We start from the raw sequence: 23509 nt of genomic DNA on the forward strand, positions 1-23509 counted from the left end.
TCTCCTCTACCCAGAACAAACCGGGCATTACCTTTGGAAGCTCAACCAAGAGGCAAAACAAGATAGAAAGAAATAATTGAAAAAAAAAGAAGGAAACAAAAAAAACCACAGGGTTTTTTTCTTTTTCTTTTTTTTGATCCAATCATTCTTTTATTTATTTTTATATCTATTTATTCATTTATTCATTCATTTATTTATTAATTCATTCATTCATTCATTCATTTATATATTTATTTATTTATTTATTTATTTTTTCATTCATTGATCTCCTCAGCTGGGGTGATGGCCGCCAGCAATCGGGATGAGAAAGATGGAGATTTTAATGTTTTGGACTATATCTTAGGAGAGGCATACGATCAGGATGACTCTTTGTGTCACCCTGAAATGGAACAAGATGAAAATGAGGAACGGGCCTCCAAAAGAAGATGTGATCGAATGGAAACTACCCAACGCGAGAGTCAAGAATCCCCTGAGTGGTCCCGAGAATTGACTCCAGAGCCACCTGGCTCACCTATGAGCACAGAGCCATGTGGAAGTCCACGTGAACAGACTGCAGTCGGGAAAAGGCGCGTGCAAAGCAGGTCTGAGTCTTCCACAGCGGACGGCTCCCAGAGCCTTGGGCAGGATGTTGATAGGTGGCACAGCAGGTCCCAGCTGCCTTCCAAAGAAGAATCAGGCTGTGTGGAATATGACCGTGAGATCGGCAGCAGGAACTGTTCCGAAGAAGAGAGTGGAAAGGGCAGAAGGAACGAGGCGGAAGGAGTGGGAGAAGAGGAAGAGAGGGATGCTGCGAGAAAAGATGAAGAAGATGGAGGGGAGCAGGAAGAGCCCGAAGAGAGAAGCGCCCGGGATCTTCGAAGCGAAGCCGGTGGCTCTTTTTCTGAGACTCTATCTTTCCCAGAAGGGTCAGCCGCCGCTGGTTCTAGCACTGATGGATCAGAGGAGAAAAAGCAAGGAAGGAAGAGAGCCCGAGGCATAGCTTCAATTGTTTTTCGCAGAAGTCCAAGTTGTGCATCGGAATCATCTGCAGGTCCGCGAAGCAAGCACAAGAGATCATCATCTTCCGTTGCTGCTGTTCCGGAAGACCCCACGAGGAGGCTTCGATATATTCTGCGGGATGCGAGATTCTTCCTCATAAAGAGCAGCAACCGTGAAAACATCTCCCTTGCCAAAGCCAGGGGTATATGGTCGACCCTGCCAGCAAATGAAAAGAAACTGAATGCTGCATTCCGATCTGCAAGAAATGTCATTTTGATATTTTCCGTGACAGAGAGTGGAGCTTTTCAAGGCTTTGCGAGACTCTGTTCAGAATCCCACCACGGAGGACCTCCTATACATTGGGTTTTGCCTGAAGGCATGAATCTTAAGACCCTTGGAGGGGTCTTCAGAATTGCCTGGATTTGCAGGCACGAATTGCCCTTCACCAAATGTGTTCACCTTACCAACGCTTTGAATGGACATAAGCCAGTTAAAATTGGACGTGACGGTCAGGAAGTTGACCTCGAATGTGCAACGGAGCTATGTCTCCTCTTTCCCCCCGATGAAGGCGTTGACCTGTATCAGGTCATGGGTGACAGGCACCACCAGGTAAGAGTGCTTTCACCCTTGCGTTCCAGAGGACTTCCACCCCGCCGAGAAGCGGACCGGGATGCGAGAAGGCGTCGTCGGTCAGAAGATGACGAGGTTCATAACAGCAGGAAGAGACCGAGGATGGACTACGCCCCTGGGTTTCGTGAGAGACCAGCGCGTAGGGAGGACGCACGCCATCCAGCAGCGGACAGAAGATTTTCAGGAGTTGCCAGAGGTGTTTTCATGAAGGGCTCCTACGAGGATGACCTGAGAGCATTTCACAACAGCAGGCCACCAAGGCCAATGCGGGACATGTCCCCTGGTCGAGGAAGGGGACAGCCTTCCTACCGCGCTGGCCACCAGCAGCGTGCTCTCCCTTTCCAGGACTCTCAGTCAGGACGTCGACCTGTGCCACAGGAAGCAAGACACAGAGGTCAACCAGCATGTGATTCTGATAGGCGCGTAGAGGACTTCCTGCGTGAAACACGAGCTATCTTTGGCTCTCAGAGACGGAGACCCCGTGAATGGGATCAACCCGGAGAATGTGATAGTTCCCCATATGGCCGGAGAGACAGGGAGGCGCGTGAATGGCGAGAGAGGAGGAGAGACGAGGAGAGAAGAGAGAGGAGAAGACGGGAGAGGAGACTGACGCGATGCAGCTGCCCCGAACATCTTCCATTCATCTCCTGACCACCTGGCCCACGGAGGATGTCCCGGAGTTCGCAGCTCCACGCCTGTGCTCTTGTTTCTCATACTTCTAATTTCTCCACTTGCTTTCCCTTTCTAGAGAGGTAAATAAATACGGAGCTTGCCACACCGCAGGTGTTTTAAGTTGTGGTCTCTGAGTCTTGATTCCTGCCTCTCTTCCTCTGACCGCCTCATCTGTCTCACATCCAGATTCCTCTAGCCTCCATTCTCCTTCTCAGCTCACCACCCACAGATGAATTATGTAGGAACGGCTGGCGGATCCTACTGTACCCCTATTCTCTCCAAGGGATTCTTCCAACTGATCCTGAGCTGGCTCCTCCCCAAGGTCCTTCGACAACGGACATCAATCTACTAGGAAGCCCCCGTATCCTCTGATTTTCTCCCGATACAAGCCCTGGACACGCCCTCGGACCCAGTAAACAACCGACCAGGATGTGTGTAAGAGGCAGTTATGAGCTCAGGGCGACGGAAACAAAAGCAACCCTAGGAAGGAACAATCCCGTCCATCATGCTCGGCGTGTCCATCCATGGGGCCTATTAACCAAAGGTGTGACAAGGAAATCTCTTTAAGAGACTGATACATATTAATTTAAGGTCGCCAAGGAATTCAGCTATGTAATTCCTAAATGAAAACTCAAGTCAGCAGTCAACCTTTTATGGAGTTTAATTACAGACAGGAGGAAGAAAGGTATTAGAGAGAGAGAGAGAGGGAGAGAGAAAGGGGAGAGAAAGGAATAGGGCTTAAATACCCCCTCTGTTTTGGCTGGGCCAAAAGGCCCAAGCCCTTAGATAGCTGAGGCAAAGAAAAGAGATCAGTCCCTATCACTCACGTGACCAAAATGGAGACACAGTCTCAGGGGCCTCCACCTCCAGCTTCCTTCAGAGCAAGCTTCTCAGAGCACAACCTCTCAGAGCAAAACCTCTCCAACCACCCCTCAGTCCTCAGACCCCCCTATCTTTAAGGAAACCATCCAAGTTCCCTCCCCTCAGTTCTCACATCTACCAATCACTGTCCATGTCTTCCCTGTGCCAATGGTGGCTCTAGCTTAACCCAGGACCGCCCAGAGGTCTGTGGCTTTGCACATGTCTGTTGAAGGTCATATTCTCAAATAATTAAATCTTGATCCTTTGCTACAGCCCTTCCTAAATCCTGTTACCCTGAGGAGGGTGGAGATTGGAATAATTAAATTTTGATCTCTGCTGCAGCCCTTTCCATTGTTCAGCAAAAGGTTTCTGTCCTAAAGTAATCTTAAGAAGGGAGGAGGGGGAACCTCCCTTGCCAATGGGATTCACAATCCAGTAGAGTTCCCACTATCAGTAGGAAATTCCTTACAAGCATGAAAACTTCCAATGGTGAAATTTCCAACATTCACAAGTCTAAGAAATTTTAAGGTTTACAAAGGGAACCTGGATGTGTATAATTGAGAGAGAGAACAGGTGGCTGAGAGAGGGATGTGGATTTTCTGCCTCTGATACAGTCAAGCTCATGAGTTCACACCTTCTCCTCTTGCCCCCAAATGGAGAAAAAAGTTCACACATATTCCCAAGGTGTGAACTCCGGACACAAGGGTGAGAACTCCTGGCCTCCCTGCCAGCTCCTCTATATAGTCGGCTGTCAGGCATCTCCCTCATTTGGGATCACTGGAGTCCTCATCTGCGGATCCAGGGAGGTGACCTCTCCTCTACCCAGAACAAATCGGGCATTACCTTTGGAAGCTCAACCAAGAGGCAAAACAAGAAAGAAAGAAATAATTGAAAAAAAAAGAAGGAAACAAAAAAACCACAGGGTTTTTTTCTTTTCCTTTTTTTTGATCCAATCATTCTTTTATTTATTTTTATATCTATTTATTCATTTATTCATTCATTTATTTATTAATTCATTCATTCATTCATTCATTTATATATTTATTTATTTATTTATTTATTTATTTTTTCATTCATTGATCTCCTCAGCTGGGGTGATGGCCGCCAGCAATCGGGATGAGAAAGATGGAGATTTTAATGTTTTGGACTATATCTTAGGAGAGGCATACGATCAGGATGACTCTTTGTGTCACCCTGAAATGGAACAAGATGAAAATGAGGAACGGGCCTCCAAAAGAAGATGTGATCGAATGGAAACTACCCAACGCGAGAGTCAAGAATCCCCTGAGTGGTCCCGAGAATTGACTCCAGAGCCACCTGGCTCACCTATGAGCACAGAGCCATGTGGAAGTCCACGTGAACAGACTGCAGTCGGGAAAAGGCGCGTGCAAAGCAGGTCTGAGTCTTCCACAGCGGACGGCTCCCAGAGCCTTGGGCAGGATGTTGATAGGTGGCACAGCAGGTCCCAGCTGCCTTCCAAAGAAGAATCAGGCTGTGTGGAATATGACCGTGAGATCGGCAGCAGGAACTGTTCCGAAGAAGAGAGTGGAAAGGGCAGAAGGAACGAGGCGGAAGGAGTGGGAGAAGAGGAAGAGAGGGATGCTGCGAGAAAAGATGAAGAAGATGGAGGGGAGCAGGAAGAGCCCGAAGAGAGAAGCGCCCGGGATCTTCGAAGCGAAGCCGGTGGCTCTTTTTCTGAGACTCTATCTTTCCCAGAAGGGTCAGCCGCCGCTGGTTCTAGCACTGATGGATCAGAGGAGAAAAAGCAAGGAAGGAAGAGAGCCCGAGGCATAGCTTCAATTGTTTTTCGCAGAAGTCCAAGTTGTGCATCGGAATCATCTGCAGGTCCGCGAAGCAAGCACAAGAGATCATCATCTTCCGTTGCTGCTGTTCCGGAAGACCCCACGAGGAGGCTTCGATATATTCTGCGGGATGCGAGATTCTTCCTCATAAAGAGCAGCAACCGTGAAAACATCTCCCTTGCCAAAGCCAGGGGTATATGGTCGACCCTGCCAGCAAATGAAAAGAAACTGAATGCTGCATTCCGATCTGCAAGAAATGTCATTTTGATATTTTCCGTGACAGAGAGTGGAGCTTTTCAAGGCTTTGCGAGACTCTGTTCAGAATCCCACCACGGAGGACCTCCTATACATTGGGTTTTGCCTGAAGGCATGAATCTTAAGACCCTTGGAGGGGTCTTCAGAATTGCCTGGATTTGCAGGCACGAATTGCCCTTCACCAAATGTGTTCACCTTACCAACGCTTTGAATGGACATAAGCCAGTTAAAATTGGACGTGACGGTCAGGAAGTTGACCTCGAATGTGCAACGGAGCTATGTCTCCTCTTTCCCCACGATGAAGGCGTTGACCTGTATCAGGTCATGGGTGACAGGCACCACCAGGTAAGAGTGCTTTCACCCTTGCGTTCCAGAGGACTTCCACCCCGCCGAGAAGCGGACCGGGATGCGAGAAGGCGTCGTCGGTCAGAAGATGACGAGGTTCATAACAGCAGGAAGAGACCGAGGATGGACTACGCCCCTGGGTTTCGTGAGAGACCAGCGCGTAGGGAGGACGCACGCCATCCAGCAGCGGACAGAAGATTTTCAGGAGTTGCCAGAGGTGTTTTCATGAAGGGCTCCTACGAGGATGACCTGAGAGCATTTCACAACAGCAGGCCACCAAGGCCAATGCGGGACATGTCCCCTGGTCGAGGAAGGGGACAGCCTTCCTACCGCGCTGGCCACCAGCAGCGTGCTCTCCCTTTCCAGGACTCTCGGTCAGGACGTCGACCTGTGCCACAGGAAGCAAGACACAGAGGTCAACCAGCATGTGATTCTGATAGGCGCGTAGAGGACTTCCTGCGTGAAACACGAGCTATCTTTGGCTCTCAGAGACGGAGACCCCGTGAATGGGATCGACCCGGAGAATGTGATAGTTCCCCATATGGCCGGAGAGACAGGGAGGCGCGTGAATGGCGAGAGAGGAGGAGAGACGAGGAGAGAAGAGAGAGGAGAAGACGGGAGAGGAGACTGACGCGATGCAGCTGCCCCGAACATCTTCCATTCATCTCCTGACCACCTGGCCCACGGAGGATGTCCCGGAGTTCGCAGCTCCACGCCTGTGCTCTTGTTTCTCATACTTCTAATTTCTCCACTTGCTTTCCCTTTCTAGAGAGGTAAATAAATACGGAGCTTGCCACACCGCAGGTGTTTTAAGTTGTGGTCTCTGAGTCTTGATTCCTGCCTCTCTTCCTCTGACCGCCTCATCTGTCTCACATCCAGATTCCTCTAGCCTCCATTCTCCTTCTCAGCTCACCACCCACAGATGAATTATGTAGGAACGGCTGGCGGATCCTACTGTACCCCTATTCTCTCCAAGGGATTCTTCCAACTGATCCTGAGGTGGCTCCTCCCCAAGGTCCTTCGACAACGGACATCAATCTACTAGGAAGCCCCCGTATCCTCTGATTTTCTCCCGATACAAGCCCTGGACACGCCCTCGGACCCAGTAAACAACCGACCAGGATGTGTGTAAGAGGCAGTTATGAGCTCAGGGCGACGGAAACAAAAGCAACCCTAGGAAGGAACAATCCCGTCCATCATGCTCGGCGTGTCCATCCATGGGGCCTATTAACCAAAGGTGTGACAAGGAAATCTCTTTAAGAGACTGATACATATTAATTTAAGGTCGCCAAGGAATTCAGCTATGTAATTCCTAAATGAAAACTCAAGTCAGCAGTCAACCTTTTATGGAGTTTAATTACAGACAGGAGGAAGAAAGGTATTAGAGAGAGAGAGAGGGAGAGAGAAAGGGGAGAGAAAGGAATAGGGCTTAAATACCCCCTCTGTTTAGGCTGGGCCAAAAGGCCCAAGCCCTTAGATAGCTGAGGCAAAGAAAAGAGATCAGTCCCTATCACTCACGTGACCAAAATGGAGACACAGTCTCAGGGGCCTCCACCTCCAGCTTCCTTCAGAGCAAGCTTCTCAGAGCACAACCTCTCAGAGCAAAACCTCTCCAACCACCCCTCAGTCCTCAGACCCCCCTATCTTTAAGGAAACCATCCAAGTTCCCTCCCCTCAGTTCTCACATCTACCAATCACTGTCCATGTCTTCCCTGTGCCAATGGTGGCTCTAGCTTAACCCAGGACCGCCCAGAGGTCTGTGGCTTTGCACATGTCTGTTGAAGGTCATATTCTCAATTAATTAAATCTTGATCCTTTGCTACAGCCCTTCCTAAATCCTGTTACCCTGAGTAGGGTGGAGATTGGAATAATTAAATTTTGATCTCTGCTGCAGCCCTTTCCATTGTTCAGCAAAAGGTTTCTGTCCTAAAGTAATCTTAAGAAGGGAGGAGGGGGAACCTCCCTTGCCAATGGGATTCACATTCCAGTAGAGTTCCCACTATCAGTAGGAAATTCCTTACAAGCATGAAACCTTCCAATGGTGAAATTTCCAACATTCACAAGTCTAAGAAATTTTAAGGTTTACAAAGGGAACCTGGATGTGTATAATTGAGAGAGAGAACAGGGGGCTGAGAGAGGGATGTGGATTTTCTGCCTCTGATACAGTCAAGCTCATGAGTTCACACCTTCTCCTCTTGCCCCCAAATGGAGAAAAAAGTTCACACATATTCCCAAGGTGTGAACTCCGGACACAAGGGTGAGAACTCCTGGCCTCCCTGCCAGCTCCTCTATATAGTCGGCTGTCAGGCATCTCCCTCATTTGGGATCACTGGAGTCCTCATCTGCGGATCCAGGGAGGTGACCTCTCCTCTACCCAGAACAAACCGGGCATTACCTTTGGAAGCTCAACCAAGAGGCAAAACAAGAAAGAAAGAAATAATTGAAAAAAAAAGAAGGAAACAAAAAAACCACAGGGTTTTTTTCTTTTTCTTTTTTTGATCCAATCATTCTTTTATTTATTTTTATATCTATTTATTCATTTATTCATTCATTTATTTATTAATTAATTCATTCATTCATTCATTTATATATTTATTTATTTATTTATTTATTTATTTTTTCATTCATTGATCTCCTCAGCTGGGGTGATGGCCGCCAGCAATCGGGATGAGAAAGATGGAGATTTTAATGTTTTGGACTATATCTTAGGAGAGGCATACGATCAGGATGACTCTTTGTGTCACCCTGAAATGGAACAAGATGAAAATGAGGAACGGGCCTCCAAAAGAAGATGTGATCGAATGGAAACTACCCAACGCGAGAGTCAAGAATCCCCTGAGTGGTCCCGAGAATTGACTCCAGAGCCACCTGGCTCACCTATGAGCACAGAGCCATGTGGAAGTCCACGTGAACAGACTGCAGTCGGGAAAAGGCGCGTGCAAAGCAGGTCTGAGTCTTCCACAGCGGACGGCTCCCAGAGCCTTGGGCAGGATGTTGATAGGTGGCACAGCAGGTCCCAGCTGCCTTCCAAAGAAGAATCAGGCTGTGTGGAATATGACCGTGAGATCGGCAGCAGGAACTGTTCCGAAGAAGAGAGTGGAAAGGGCAGAAGGAACGAGGCGGAAGGAGTGGGAGAAGAGGAAGAGAGGGATGCTGCGAGAAAAGATGAAGAAGATGGAGGGGAGCAGGAAGAGCCCGAAGAGAGAAGCGCCCGGGATCTTCGAAGCGAAGCCGGTGGCTCTTTTTCTGAGACTCTATCTTTCCCAGAAGGGTCAGCCGCCGCTGGTTCTAGCACTGATGGATCAGAGGAGAAAAAGCAAGGAAGGAAGAGAGCCCGAGGCATAGCTTCAATTGTTTTTCGCAGAAGTCCAAGTTGTGCATCGGAATCATCTGCAGGTCCGCGAAGCAAGCACAAGAGATCATCATCTTCCGTTGCTGCTGTTCCGGAAGACCCCACGAGGAGGCTTCGATATATTCTGCGGGATGCGAGATTCTTCCTCATAAAGAGCAGCAACCGTGAAAACATCTCCCTTGCCAAAGCCAGGGGTATATGGTCGACCCTGCCAGCAAATGAAAAGAAACTGAATGCTGCATTCCGATCTGCAAGAAATGTCATTTTGATATTTTCCGTGACAGAGAGTGGAGCTTTTCAAGGCTTTGCGAGACTCTGTTCAGAATCCCACCACGGAGGACCTCCTATACATTGGGTTTTGCCTGAAGGCATGAATCTTAAGACCCTTGGAGGGGTCTTCAGAATTGCCTGGATTTGCAGGCACGAATTGCCCTTCACCAAATGTGTTCACCTTACCAACGCTTTGAATGGACATAAGCCAGTTAAAATTGGACGTGACGGTCAGGAAGTTGACCTCGAATGTGCAACGGAGCTATGTCTCCTCTTTCCCCCCGATGAAGGCGTTGACCTGTATCAGGTCATGGGTGACAGGCACCACCAGGTAAGAGTGCTTTCACCCTTGCGTTCCAGAGGACTTCCACCCCGCCGAGAAGCGGACCGGGATGCGAGAAGGCGTCGTCGGTCAGAAGATGACGAGGTTCATAACAGCAGGAAGAGACCGAGGATGGACTACGCCCCTGGGTTTCGTGAGAGACCAGCGCGTAGGGAGGACGCACGCCATCCAGCAGCGGACAGAAGATTTTCAGGAGTTGCCAGAGGTGTTTTCATGAAGGGCTCCTACGAGGATGACCTGAGAGCATTTCACAACAGCAGGCCACCAAGGCCAATGCGGGACATGTCCCCTGGTCGAGGAAGGGGACAGCCTTCCTACCGCGCTGGCCACCAGCAGCGTGCTCTCCCTTTCCAGGACTCTCGGTCAGGACGTCGACCTGTGCCACAGGAAGCAAGACACAGAGGTCAACCAGCATGTGATTCTGATAGGCGCGTAGAGGACTTCCTGCGTGAAACACGAGCTATCTTTGGCTCTCAGAGACGGAGACCCCGTGAATGGGATCGACCCGGAGAATGTGATAGTTCCCCATATGGCCGGAGAGACAGGGAGGCGCGTGAATGGCGAGAGAGGAGGAGAGACGAGGAGAGAAGAGAGAGGAGAAGACGGGAGAGGAGACTGACGCGATGCAGCTGCCCCGAACATCTTCCATTCATCTCCTGACCACCTGGCCCACGGAGGATGTCCCGGAGTTCGCAGCTCCACGCCTGTGCTCTTGTTTCTCATACTTCTAATTTCTCCACTTGCTTTCCCTTTCTAGAGAGGTAAATAAATACGGAGCTTGCCACACCGCAGGTGTTTTAAGTTGTGGTCTCTGAGTCTTGATTCCTGCCTCTCTTCCTCTGACCGCCTCATCTGTCTCACATCCAGATTCCTCTAGCCTCCATTCTCCTTCTCAGCTCACCACCCACAGATGAATTATGTAGGAACGGCTGGCGGATCCTACTGTACCCCTATTCTCTCCAAGGGATTCTTCCAACTGATCCTGAGCTGGCTCCTCCCCAAGGTCCTTCGACAACGGACATCAATCTACTAGGAAGCCCCCGTATCCTCTGATTTTCTCCCGATACAAGCCCTGGACACGCCCTCGGACCCAGTAAACAACCGACCAGGATGTGTGTAAGAGGCAGTTATGAGCTCAGGGCGACGGAAACAAAAGCAACCCTAGGAAGGAACAATCCCGTCCATCATGCTCGGCGTGTCCATCCATGGGGCCTATTAACCAAAGGTGTGACAAGGAAATCTCTTTAAGAGACTGATACATATTAATTTAAGGTCGCCAAGGAATTCAGCTATGTAATTCCTAAATGAAAACTCAAGTCAGCAGTCAACCTTTTATGGAGTTTAATTACAGACAGGAGGAAGAAAGGTATTAGAGAGAGAGAGAGGGAGAGAGAAAGGGGAGAGAAAGGAATAGGGCTTAAATACCCCCTCTGTTTAGGCTGGGCCAAAAGGCCCAAGCCCTTAGATAGCTGAGGCAAAGAAAAGAGATCAGTCCCTATCACTCACGTGACCAAAATGGAGACACAGTCTCAGGGGCCTCCACCTCCAGCTTCCTTCAGAGCAAGCTTCTCAGAGCACAACCTCTCAGAGCAAAACCTCTCCAACCACCCCTCAGTCCTCAGACCCCCCTATCTTTAAGGAAACCATCCAAGTTCCCTCCCCTCAGTTCTCACATCTACCAATCACTGTCCATGTCTTCCCTGTGCCAATGGTGGCTCTAGCTTAACCCAGGACCGCCCAGAGGTCTGTGGCTTTGCACATGTCTGTTGAAGGTCATATTCTCAAATAATTAAATCTTGATCCTTTGCTACAGCCCTTCCTAAATCCTGTTACCCTGAGTAGGGTGGAGATTGGAATAATTAAATTTTGATCTCTGCTGCAGCCCTTTCCATTGTTCAGCAAAAGGTTTCTGTCCTAAAGTAATCTTAAGAAGGGAGGAGGGGGAACCTCCCTTGCCAATGGGATTCACAATCCAGTAGAGTTCCCACTATCAGTAGGAAATTCCTTACAAGCATGAAACCTTCCAATGGTGAAATTTCCAACATTCACAAGTCTAAGAAATTTTAAGGTTTACAAAGGGAACCTGGATGTGTATAATTGAGAGAGAGAACAGGGGGCTGAGAGAGGGATGTGGATTTTCTGCCTCTGATACAGTCAAGCTCATGAGTTCACACCTTCTCCTCTTGCCCCCAAATGGAGAAAAAAGTTCACACATATTCCCAAGGTGTGAACTCCGGACACAAGGGTGAGAACTCCTGGCCTCCCTGCCAGCTCCTCTATATAGTCGGCTGTCAGGCATCTCCCTCATTTGGGATCACTGGAGTCCTCATCTGCGGATCCAGGGAGGTGACCTCTCCTCTACCCAGAACAAACCGGGCATTACCTTTGGAAGCTCAACCAAGAGGCAAAACAAGAAAGAAAGAAATAATTGAAAAAAAAAGAAGGAAACAAAAAAACCACAGGGTTTTTTTCTTTTTCTTTTTTTTTGATCCAATCATTCTTTTATTTATTTTTATATCTATTTATTCATTTATTCATTCATTTATTTATTAATTCATTCATTCATTCATTTATATATTTATTTATTTATTTATTTGTTTATTTATTTTTTCATTCATTGATCTCCTCAGCTGGGGTGATGGCCGCCAGCAATCGGGATGAGAAAGATGGAGATTTTAATGTTTTGGACTATATCTTAGGAGAGGCATACGATCAGGATGACTCTTTGTGTCACCCTGAAATGGAACAAGATGAAAATGAGGAACGGGCCTCCAAAAGAAGATGTGATCGAATGGAAACTACCCAACGCGAGAGTCAAGAATCCCCTGAGTGGTCCCGAGAATTGACTCCAGAGCCACCTGGCTCACCTATGAGCACAGAGCCATGTGGAAGTCCACGTGAACAGACTGCAGTCGGGAAAAGGCGCGTGCAAAGCAGGTCTGAGTCTTCCACAGCGGACGGCTCCCAGAGCCTTGGGCAGGATGTTGATAGGTGGCACAGCAGGTCCCAGCTGCCTTCCAAAGAAGAATCAGGCTGTGTGGAATATGACCGTGAGATCGGCAGCAGGAACTGTTCCGAAGAAGAGAGTGGAAAGGGCAGAAGGAACGAGGCGGAAGGAGTGGGAGAAGAGGAAGAGAGGGATGCTGCGAGAAAAGATGAAGAAGATGGAGGGGAGCAGGAAGAGCCCGAAGAGAGAAGCGCCCGGGATCTTCGAAGCGAAGCCGGTGGCTCTTTTTCTGAGACTCTATCTTTCCCAGAAGGGTCAGCCGCCGCTGGTTCTAGCACTGATGGATCAGAGGAGAAAAAGCAAGGAAGGAAGAGAGCCCGAGGCATAGCTTCAATTGTTTTTCGCAGAAGTCCAAGTTGTGCATCGGAATCATCTGCAGGTCCGCGAAGCAAGCACAAGAGATCATCATCTTCCATTGCTGCTGTTCCGGAAGACCCCACGAGGAGGCTTCGATATATTCTGCGGGATGCGAGATTCTTCCTCATAAAGAGCAGCAACCGTGAAAACATCTCCCTTGCCAAAGCCAGGGGTATATGGTCGACCCTGCCAGCAAATGAAAAGAAACTGAATGCTGCATTCCGATCTGCAAGAAATGTCATTTTGATATTTTCCGTGACAGAGAGTGGAGCTTTTCAAGGCTTTGCGAGACTCTGTTCAGAATCCCACCACGGAGGACCTCCTATACATTGGGTTTTGCCTGAAGGCATGAATCTTAAGACCCTTGGAGGGGTCTTCAGAATTGCCTGGATTTGCAGGCACGAATTGCCCTTCACCAAATGTGTTCACCTTACCAACGCTTTGAATGGACATAAGCCAGTTAAAATTGGACGTGACGGTCAGGAAGTTGACCTCGAATGTGCAACGGAGCTATGTCTCCTCTTTCCCCCCGATGAAGGCGTTGACCTGTATCAGGTCATGGGTGACAGGCACCACCAGGTAAGAGTGCTTTCACCCTTGCGTTCCAGAGGACTTCCACCCCGCCGAGAAGCGGACCGGGATGCGAGAAGGCGTCGTCGGTCAGAAGATGACGAGGTTCATAACAGCAGGAAGAGACCGAGGATGGACTACGCCCCTGGGTTTCGTGAGAGACCAGCGCGTAGGGAGGACGCACGCCATCCAGCAGCGGACAGAAGATTTTCAGGAGTTGCCAGAGGTGTTTTCATGAAGGGCTCCTACGAGGATGACCTGAGAGCATTTCACAACAGCAGGCCACCAAGGCCAATGCGGGACATGTCCCCTGGTCGAGGAAGGGGACAGCCTTCCTACCGCGCTGGCCACCAGCAGCGTGCTCTCCCTTTCCAGGACTCTCGGTCAGGACGTCGACCTGTGCCACAGGAAGCAAGACACAGAGGTCAACCAGCATGTGATTCTGATAGGCGCGTAGAGGACTTCCTGCGTGAAACACGAGCTATCTTTGGCTCTCAGAGACGGAGACCCCGTGAATGGGATCGACCCGGAGAATGTGATAGTTCCCCATATGGCCGGAGAGACAGGGAGGCGCGTGAATGGCGAGAGAGGAGGAGAGACGAGGAGAGAAGAGAGAGGAGAAGACGGGAGAGGAGACTGACGCGATGCAGCTGCCCCGAACATCTTCCATTCATCTCCTGACCACCTGGCCCACGGAGGATGTCCCGGAGTTCGCAGCTCCACGCCTGTGCTCTTGTTTCTCATACTTCTAATTTCTCCACTTGCTCTCCCTTTCTAGAGAGGTAAATAAATACGGAGCTTGCCACACCGCAGGTGTTTTAAGTTGTGGTCTCTGAGTCTTGATTCCTGCCTCTCTTCCTCTGACCGCCTCATCTGTCTCACATCCAGATTCCTCTAGCCTCCATTCTCCTTCTCAGCTCACCACCCACAGATGAATTATGTAGGAACGGCTGGCGGATCCTACTGTACCCCTATTCTCTCCAAGGGATTCTTCCAACTGATCCTGAGCTGGCTCCTCCCCAAGGTCCTTCGACAACGGACATCAATCTACTAGGAAGCCCCCGTATCCTCTGATTTTCTCCCGATACAAGCCCTGGACACGCCCTCGGACCCAGTAAACAACCGACCAGGATGTGTGTAAGAGGCAGTTATGAGCTCAGGGCGACGGAAACAAAAGCAACCCTAGGAAGGAACAATCCCGTCCATCATGCTCGGCGTGTCCATCCATGGGGCCTATGAACCAAAGGTGTGACAAGGAAATCTCTTTAAGAGACTGATACATATTAATTTAAGGTCGCCAAGGAATTCAGCTATGTAATTCCTAAATGAAAACTCAAGTCAGCAGTCAACCTTTTATGGAGTTTAATTACAGACAGGAGGAAGAAAGGTATTAGAGAGAGAGAGAGGGAGAGAGAAAGGGGAGAGAAAGGAATAGGGCTTAAATACCCCCTCTGTTTTGGCTGGGCCAAAAGGCCCAAGCCCTTAGATAGCTGAGGCAAAGAAAAGAGATCAGTCCCTATCACTCACGTGACCAAAATGGAGACACAGTCTCAGGGGCCTCCACCTCCAGCTTCCTTCAGAGCAAGCTTCTCAGAGCACAACCTCTCAGAGCAAAACCTCTCCAACCACCCCTCAGTCCTCAGACCCCCCTATCTTTAAGGAAACCATCCAAGTTCCCTCCCCTCAGTTCTCACATCTACCAATCACTGTCCATGTCTTCCCTGTGCCAATGGTGGCTCTAGCTTAACCCAGGACCGCCCAGAGGTCTGTGGCTTTGCACATGTCTGTTGAAGGTCATATTCTCAAATAATTAAATCTTGATCCTTTGCTACAGCCCTTCCTAAATCCTGTTACCCTGAGTAGGGTGGAGATTGGAATAATTAAATTTTGATCTCTGCTGCAGCCCTTTCCATTGTTCAGCAAAAGGTTTCTGTCCTAAAGTAATCTTAAGAAGGGAGGAGGGGGAACCTCCCTTGCCAATGGGATTCACATTCCAGTAGAGTTCCCACTATCAGTAGGAAATTCCTTACAAGCATGAAACCTTCCAATGGTGAAATTTCCAACATTCACAAGTCTAAGAAATTTTAAGGTTTACAAAGGGAACCTGGATGTGTATAATTGAGAGAGAGAACAGGGGGCTGAGAGAGGGATGTGGATTTTCTGCCTCTGATACAGTCAAGCTCATGAGTTCACACCTTCTCCTCTTGCCCCCAAATGGAGAAAAAAGTTCACACATATTCCCAAGGTGTGAACTCCGGACACAAGGGTGAGAACTCCTGGCCTCCCTGCCAGCTCCTCTATATAGTCGGCTGTCAGGCATCTCCCTCATTTGGGATCACTGGAGTCCTCATCTGCGGATCCAGGGAGGTGACCTCTCCTCTACCCAGAACAAACCGGGCATTACCTTTGGAAGCTCAACCAAGAGGCAAAACAAGAAAGAAAGAAATAATTGAAAAAAAAGGAGGAAACAAAAAAACCACAGGGTTTTTTTCTTTTTCTTTTTTTTTTGATCCAATCATTCTTTTATTTATTTTTATATCTATTTATTCATTTATTCATTCATTTATTTATTAATTCATTCATTCATTCATTTATATATTTATTTATTTATTTATTTATTTTTTCATTCATTGATCTCCTCAGCTGGGGTGATGGCCGCCAGCAATCGGGATGAGAAAGATGGAGATTTTAATGTTTTGGACTATATCTTAGGAGAGGCATACGATCAGGATGACTCTTTGTGTCACCCTGAAATGGAACAAGATGAAAATGAGGAACGGGCCTCCAAAAGAAGATGTGATCGAATGGAAACTACCCAACGCGAGAGTCAAGAATCCCCTGAGTGGTCCCGAGAATTGACTCCAGAGCCACCTGGCTCACCTATGAGCACAGAGCCATGTGGAAGTCCACGTGAACAGACTGCAGTCGGGAAAAGGCGCGTGCAAAGCAGGTCTGAGTCTTCCACAGCGGACGGCTCCCAGAGCCTTGGGCAGGATGTTGATAGGTGGCACAGCAGGTCCCAGCTGCCTTCCAAAGAAGAATCAGGCTGTGTGGAATATGACCGTGAGATCGGCAGCAGGAACTGTTCCGAAGAAGAGAGTGGAAAGGGCAGAAGGAACGAGGCGGAAGGAGTGGGAGAAGAGGAAGAGAGGGATGCTGCGAGAAAAGATGAAGAAGATGGAGGGGAGCAGGAAGAGCCCGAAGAGAGAAGCGCCCGGGATCTTCGAAGCGAAGCCGGTGGCTCTTTTTCTGAGACTCTATCTTTCCCAGAAGGGTCAGCCGCCGCTGGTTCTAGCACTGATGGATCAGAGGAGAAAAAGCAAGGAAGGAAGAGAGCCCGAGGCATAGCTTCAATTGTTTTTCGCAGAAGTCCAAGTTGTGCATCGGAATCATCTGCAGGTCCGCGAAGCAAGCACAAGAGATCATCATCTTCCGTTGCTGCTGTTCCGGAAGACCCCACGAGGAGGCTTCGATATATTCTGCGGGATGCGAGATTCTTCCTCACAAAGAGCAGCAACCGTGAAAACATCTCCCTTGCCAAAGCCAGGGGTATATGGTCGACCCTGCCAGCAAATGAAAAGAAACTGAATGCTGCATTCCGATCTGCAAGAAATGTCATTTTGATATTTTCCGTGACAGAGAGTGGAGCTTTTCAAGGCTTTGCGAGACTCTGTTCAGAATCCCACCACGGAGGACCTCCTATACATTGGGTTTTGCCTGAAGGCATGAATCTTAAGACCCTTGGAGGGGTCTTCAGAATTGCCTGGATTTGCAGGCACGAATTGCCCTTCACCAAATGTGTTCACCTTACCAACGCTTTGAATGGACATAAGCCAGTTAAAATTGGACGTGACGGTCAGGAAGTTGACCTCGAATGTGCAACGGAGCTATGTCTCCTCTTTCCCCCCGATGAAGGCGTTGACCTGTATCAGGTCATGGGTGACAGGCACCACCAGGTAAGAGTGCTTTCACCCTTGCGTTCCAGAGGACTTCCACCCCGCCGAGAAGCGGACCGGGATGCGAGAAGGCGTCGTCGGTCAGAAGATGACGAGGTTCATAACAGCAGGAAGAGACCGAGGATGGACTACGCCCCTGGGTTTCGTGAGAGACCAGCGCGTAGGGAGGACGCACGCCATCCAGCAGCGGACAGAAGATTTTCAGGAGTTGCCAGAGGTGTTTTCATGAAGGGCTCCTACGAGGATGACCTGAGAGCATTTCACAACAGCAGGCCACCAAGGCCAATGCGGGACATGTCCCCTGGTCGAGGAAGGGGACAGCCTTCCTACCGCGCTGGCCACCAGCAGCGTGCTCTCCCTTTCCAGGACTCTCGGTCAGGACGTCGACCTGTGCCACAGGAAGCAAGACACAGAGGTCAACCAGCATGTGATTCTGATAGGCGCGTAGAGGACTTCCTGCGTGAAACACGAGCTATCTTTGGCTCTCAGAGACGGAGACCCCGTGAATGGGATCGACCCGGAGAATGTGATAGTTCCCCATATGGCCGGAGAGACAGGGAGGCGCGTGAATGGCGAGAGAGGAGGAGAGACGAGGAGAGAAGAGAGAGGAGAAGACGGGAGAGGAGACTGACGCGATGCAGCTGCCCCGAACATCTTCCATTCATCTCCTGACCACCTGGCCCACGGAGGATGTCCCGGAGTTCGCAGCTCCACGCCTGTGCTCTTGTTTCTCATACTTCTAATTTCTCCACTTGCTCTCCCTTTCTAGAGAGGTAAATAAATACGGAGCTTGCCACACCGCAGGTGTTTTAAGTTGTGGTCTCTGAGTCTTGATTCCTGCCTCTCTTCCTCTGACCGCCTCATCTGTCTCACATCCAGATTCCTCTAGCCTCCATTCTCCTTCTCAGCTCACCACCCACAGATGAATTATGTAGGAACGGCTGGCGGATCCTACTGTACCCCTATTCTCTCCAAGGGATTCTTCCAACTGATCCTGAGCTGGCTCCTCCCCAAGGTCCTTCGACAACGGACATCAATCTACTAGGAAGCCCCCGTATCCTCTGATTTTCTCCCGATACAAGCCCTGGACACGCCCTCGGACCCAGTAAACAACCGACCAGGATGTGTGTAAGAGGCAGTTATGAGCTCAGGGCGACGGAAACAAAAGCAACCCTAGGAAGGAACAATCCCGTCCATCATGCTCGGCGTGTCCATCCATGGGGCCTATGAACCAAAGGTGTGACAAGGAAATCTCTTTAAGAGACTGATACATATTAATTTAAGGTCGCCAAGGAATTCAGCTATGTAATTCCTAAATGAAAACTCAAGTCAGCAGTCAACCTTTTATGGAGTTTAATTACAGACAGGAGGAAGAAAGGTATTAGAGAGAGAGAGAGGGAGAGAGAAAGGGGAGAGAAAGGAATAGGGCTTAAATACCCCCTCTGTTTTGGCTGGGCCAAAAGGCCCAAGCCCTTAGATAGCTGAGGCAAAGAAAAGAGATCAGTCCCTATCACTCACGTGACCAAAATGGAGACACAGTCTCAGGGGCCTCCACCTCCAGCTTCCTTCAGAGCAAGCTTCTCAGAGCACAACCTCTCAGAGCAAAACCTCTCCAACCACCCCTCAGTCCTCAGACCCCCCTATCTTTAAGGAAACCATCCAAGTTCCCTCCCCTCAGTTCTCACATCTACCAATCACTGTCCATGTCTTCCCTGTGCCAATGGTGGCTCTAGCTTAACCCAGGACCGCCCAGAGGTCTGTGGCTTTGCACATGTCTGTTGAAGGTCATATTCTCAAATAATTAAATCTTGATCCTTTGCTACAGCCCTTCCTAAATCCTGTTACCCTGAGTAGGGTGGAGATTGGAATAATTAAATTTTGATCTCTGCTGCAGCCCTTTCCATTGTTCAGCAAAAGGTTTCTGTCCTAAAGTAATCTTAAGAAGGGAGGAGGGGGAACCTCCCTTGCCAATGGGATTCACATTCCAGTAGAGTTCCCACTATCAGTAGGAAATTCCTTACAAGCATGAAACCTTCCAATGGTGAAATTTCCAACATTCACAAGTCTAAGAAATTTTAAGGTTTACAAAGGGAACCTGGATGTGTATAATTGAGAGAGAGAACAGGGGGCTGAGAGAGGGATGTGGATTTTCTGCCTCTGATACAGTCAAGCTCATGAGTTCACACCTTCTCCTCTTGCCCCCAAATGGAGAAAAAAGTTCACACATATTCCCAAGGTGTGAACTCCGGACACAAGGGTGAGAACTCCTGGCCTCCCTGCCAGCTCCTCTATATAGTCGGCTGTCAGGCATCTCCCTCATTTGGGATCACTGGAGTCCTCATCTGCGGATCCAGGGAGGTGACCTCTCCTCTACCCAGAACAAACCGGGCATTACCTTTGGAAGCTCAACCAAGAGGCAAAACAAGAAAGAAAGAAATAATTGAAAAAAAAAAGGAGGAAACAAAAAAACCACAGGGTTTTTTTCTTTTTCTTTTTTTTTGATCCAATCATTCTTTTATTTATTTTTATATCTATTCATTCATTTATTCATTCATTTATTCATTAATTAATTAATTAATTAATTAATTCATTTATTTATTTATTTATTTATTTTTTCATTCATTGATCTCCTCAGCTGGGGTGATGGCCGCCAGCAATCGGGATGAGAAAGATGGAGATTTTAATGTTTTGGACTATATCTTAGGAGAGGCATACGATCAGGATGACTCTTTGTGTCACCCTGAAATGGAACAAGATGAAAATGAGGAACGGGCCTCCAAAAGAAGATGTGATCGAATGGAAACTACCCAACGCGAGAGTCAAGAATCCCCTGAGTGGTCCCGAGAATTGACTCCAGAGCCACCTGGCTCACCTATGAGCACAGAGCCATGTGGAAGTCCACGTGAACAGACTGCAGTCGGGAAAAGGCGCGTGCAAAGCAGGTCTGAGTCTTCCACAGCGGACGGCTCCCAGAGCCTTGGGCAGGATGTTGATAGGTGGCACAGCAGGTCCCAGCTGCCTTCCAAAGAAGAATCAGGCTGTGTGGAATATGACCGTGAGATCGGCAGCAGGAACTGTTCCGAAGAAGAGAGTGGAAAGGGCAGAAGGAACGAGGCGGAAGGAGTGGGAGAAGAGGAAGAGAGGGATGCTGCGAGAAAAGATGAAGAAGATGGAGGGGAGCAGGAAGAGCCCGAAGAGAGAAGCGCCCGGGATCTTCGAAGCGAAGCCGGTGGCTCTTTTTCTGAGACTCTATCTTTCCCAGAAGGGTCAGCCGCCGCTGGTTCTAGCACTGATGGATCAGAGGAGAAAAAGCAAGGAAGGAAGAGAGCCCGAGGCATAGCTTCAATTGTTTTTCGCAGAAGTCCAAGTTGTGCATCGGAATCATCTGCAGGTCCGCGAAGCAAGCACAAGAGATCATCATCTTCCGTTGCTGCTGTTCCGGAAGACCCCACGAGGAGGCTTCGATATATTCTGCGGGATGCGAGATTCTTCCTCACAAAGAGCAGCAACCGTGAAAACATCTCCCTTGCCAAAGCCAGGGGTATATGGTCGACCCTGCCAGCAAATGAAAAGAAACTGAATGCTGCATTCCGATCTGCAAGAAATGTCATTTTGATATTTTCCGTGACAGAGAGTGGAGCTTTTCAAGGCTTTGCGAGACTCTGTTCAGAATCCCACCACGGAGGACCTCCTATACATTGGGTTTTGCCTGAAGGCATGAATCTTAAGACCCTTGGAGGGGTCTTCAGAATTGCCTGGATTTGCAGGCACGAATTGCCCTTCACCAAATGTGTTCACCTTACCAACGCTTTGAATGGACATAAGCCAGTTAAAATTGGACGTGACGGTCAGGAAGTTGACCTCGAATGTGCAACGGAGCTATGTCTCCTCTTTCCCCCCGATGAAGGCGTTGACCTGTATCAGGTCATGGGTGACAGGCACCACCAGGTAAGAGTGCTTTCACCCTTGCGTTCCAGAGGACTTCCACCCCGCCGAGAAGCGGACCGGGATGCGAGAAGGCGTCGTCGGTCAGAAGATGACGAGGTTCATAACAGCAGGAAGAGACCGAGGATGGACTACGCCCCTGGGTTTCGTGAGAGACCAGCGCGTAGGGAGGACGCACGCCATCCAGCAGCGGACAGAAGATTTTCAGGAGTTGCCAGAGGTGTTTTCATGAAGGGCTCCTACGAGGATGACCTGAGAGCATTTCACAACAGCAGGCCACCAAGGCCAATGCGGGACATGTCCCCTGGTCGAGGAAGGGGACAGCCTTCCTACCGCGCTGGCCACCAGCAGCGTGCTCTCCCTTTCCAGGACTCTCGGTCAGGACGTCGACCTGTGCCACAGGAAGCAAGACACAGAGGTCAACCAGCATGTGATTCTGATAGGCGCGTAGAGGACTTCCTGCGTGAAACACGAGCTATCTTTGGCTCTCAGAGACGGAGACCCCGTGAATGGGATCGACCCGGAGAATGTGATAGTTCCCCATATGGCCGGAGAGACAGGGAGGCGCGTGAATGGCGAGAGAGGAGGAGAGACGAGGAGAGAAGAGAGAGGAGAAGACGGGAGAGGAGACTGACGCGATGCAGCTGCCCCGAACATCTTCCATTCATCTCCTGACCACCTGGCCCACGGAGGATGTCCCGGAGTTCGCAGCTCCACGCCTGTGCTCTTGTTTCTCATACTTCTAATTTCTCCACTTGCTCTCCCTTTCTAGAGAGGTAAATAAATACGGAGCTTGCCACACCGCAGGTGTTTTAAGTTGTGGTCTCTGAGTCTTGATTCCTGCCTCTCTTCCTCTGACCGCCTCATCTGTCTCACATCCAGATTCCTCTAGCCTCCATTCTCCTTCTCAGCTCACCACCCACAGATGAATTATGTAGGAACGGCTGGCGGATCCTACTGTACCCCTATTCTCTCCAAGGGATTCTTCCAACTGATCCTGAGCTGGCTCCTCCCCAAGGTCCTTCGACAACGGACATCAATCTACTAGGAAGCCCCCGTATCCTCTGATTTTCTCCCGATACAAGCCCTGGACACGCCCTCGGACCCAGTAAACAACCGACCAGGATGTGTGTAAGAGGCAGTTATGAGCTCAGGGCGACGGAAACAAAAGCAACCCTAGGAAGGAACAATCCCGTCCATCATGCTCGGCGTGTCCATCCATGGGGCCTATGAACCAAAGGTGTGACAAGGAAATCTCTTTAAGAGACTGATACATATTAATTTAAGGTCGCCAAGGAATTCAGCTATGTAATTCCTAAATGAAAACTCAAGTCAGCAGTCAACCTTTTATGGAGTTTAATTACAGACAGGAGGAAGAAAGGTATTAGAGAGAGAGAGAGGGAGAGAGAAAGGGGAGAGAAAGGAATAGGGCTTAAATACCCCCTCTGTTTTGGCTGGGCCAAAAGGCCCAAGCCCTTAGATAGCTGAGGCAAAGAAAAGAGATCAGTCCCTATCACTCACGTGACCAAAATGGAGACACAGTCTCAGGGGCCTCCACCTCCAGCTTCCTTCAGAGCAAGCTTCTCAGAGCACAACCTCTCAGAGCAAAACCTCTCCAACCACCCCTCAGTCCTCAGACCCCCCTATCTTTAAGGAAACCATCCAAGTTCCCTCCCCTCAGTTCTCACATCTACCAATCACTGTCCATGTCTTCCCTGTGCCAATGGTGGCTCTAGCTTAACCCAGGACCGCCCAGAGGTCTGTGGCTTTGCACATGTCTGTTGAAGGTCATATTCTCAAATAATTAAATCTTGATCCTTTGCTACAGCCCTTCCTAAATCCTGTTACCCTGAGTAGGGTGGAGATTGGAATAATTAAATTTTGATCTCTGCTGCAGCCCTTTCCATTGTTCAGCAAAAGGTTTCTGTCCTAAAGTAATCTTAAGAAGGGAGGAGGGGGAACCTCCCTTGCCAATGGGATTCACATTCCAGTAGAGTTCCCACTATCAGTAGGAAATTCCTTACAAGCATGAAACCTTCCAATGGTGAAATTTCCAACATTCACAAGTCTAAGAAATTTTAAGGTTTACAAAGGGAACCTGGATGTGTATAATTGAGAGAGAGAACAGGGGGCTGAGAGAGGGATGTGGATTTTCTGCCTCTGGTA

At 49.2% G+C, this 23509-nt stretch overlaps 1 protein-coding gene across 1 annotated transcript; it reads left to right on the forward strand.

Moving 5' to 3' along the window:
- Positions 1–8680: 8680 nt before the first annotated feature.
- LOC130457366 (YTH domain-containing protein 1-like) lies at positions 8681–10168 on the forward strand (the record flags this gene model as incomplete). Its single annotated transcript, XM_056818173.1, has 1 exon — positions 8681–10168. A coding segment is annotated over one exon (1488 nt), but the record flags the coding sequence as incomplete, so codon positions are not given.
- Positions 10169–23509: the final 13341 nt, after the last annotated feature.

This window comes from Monodelphis domestica, chromosome 1 (genome assembly GCF_027887165.1).
Source record: "Monodelphis domestica isolate mMonDom1 chromosome 1, mMonDom1.pri, whole genome shotgun sequence".
Lineage (NCBI taxonomy): Eukaryota > Metazoa > Chordata > Mammalia > Didelphimorphia > Didelphidae > Monodelphis > Monodelphis domestica.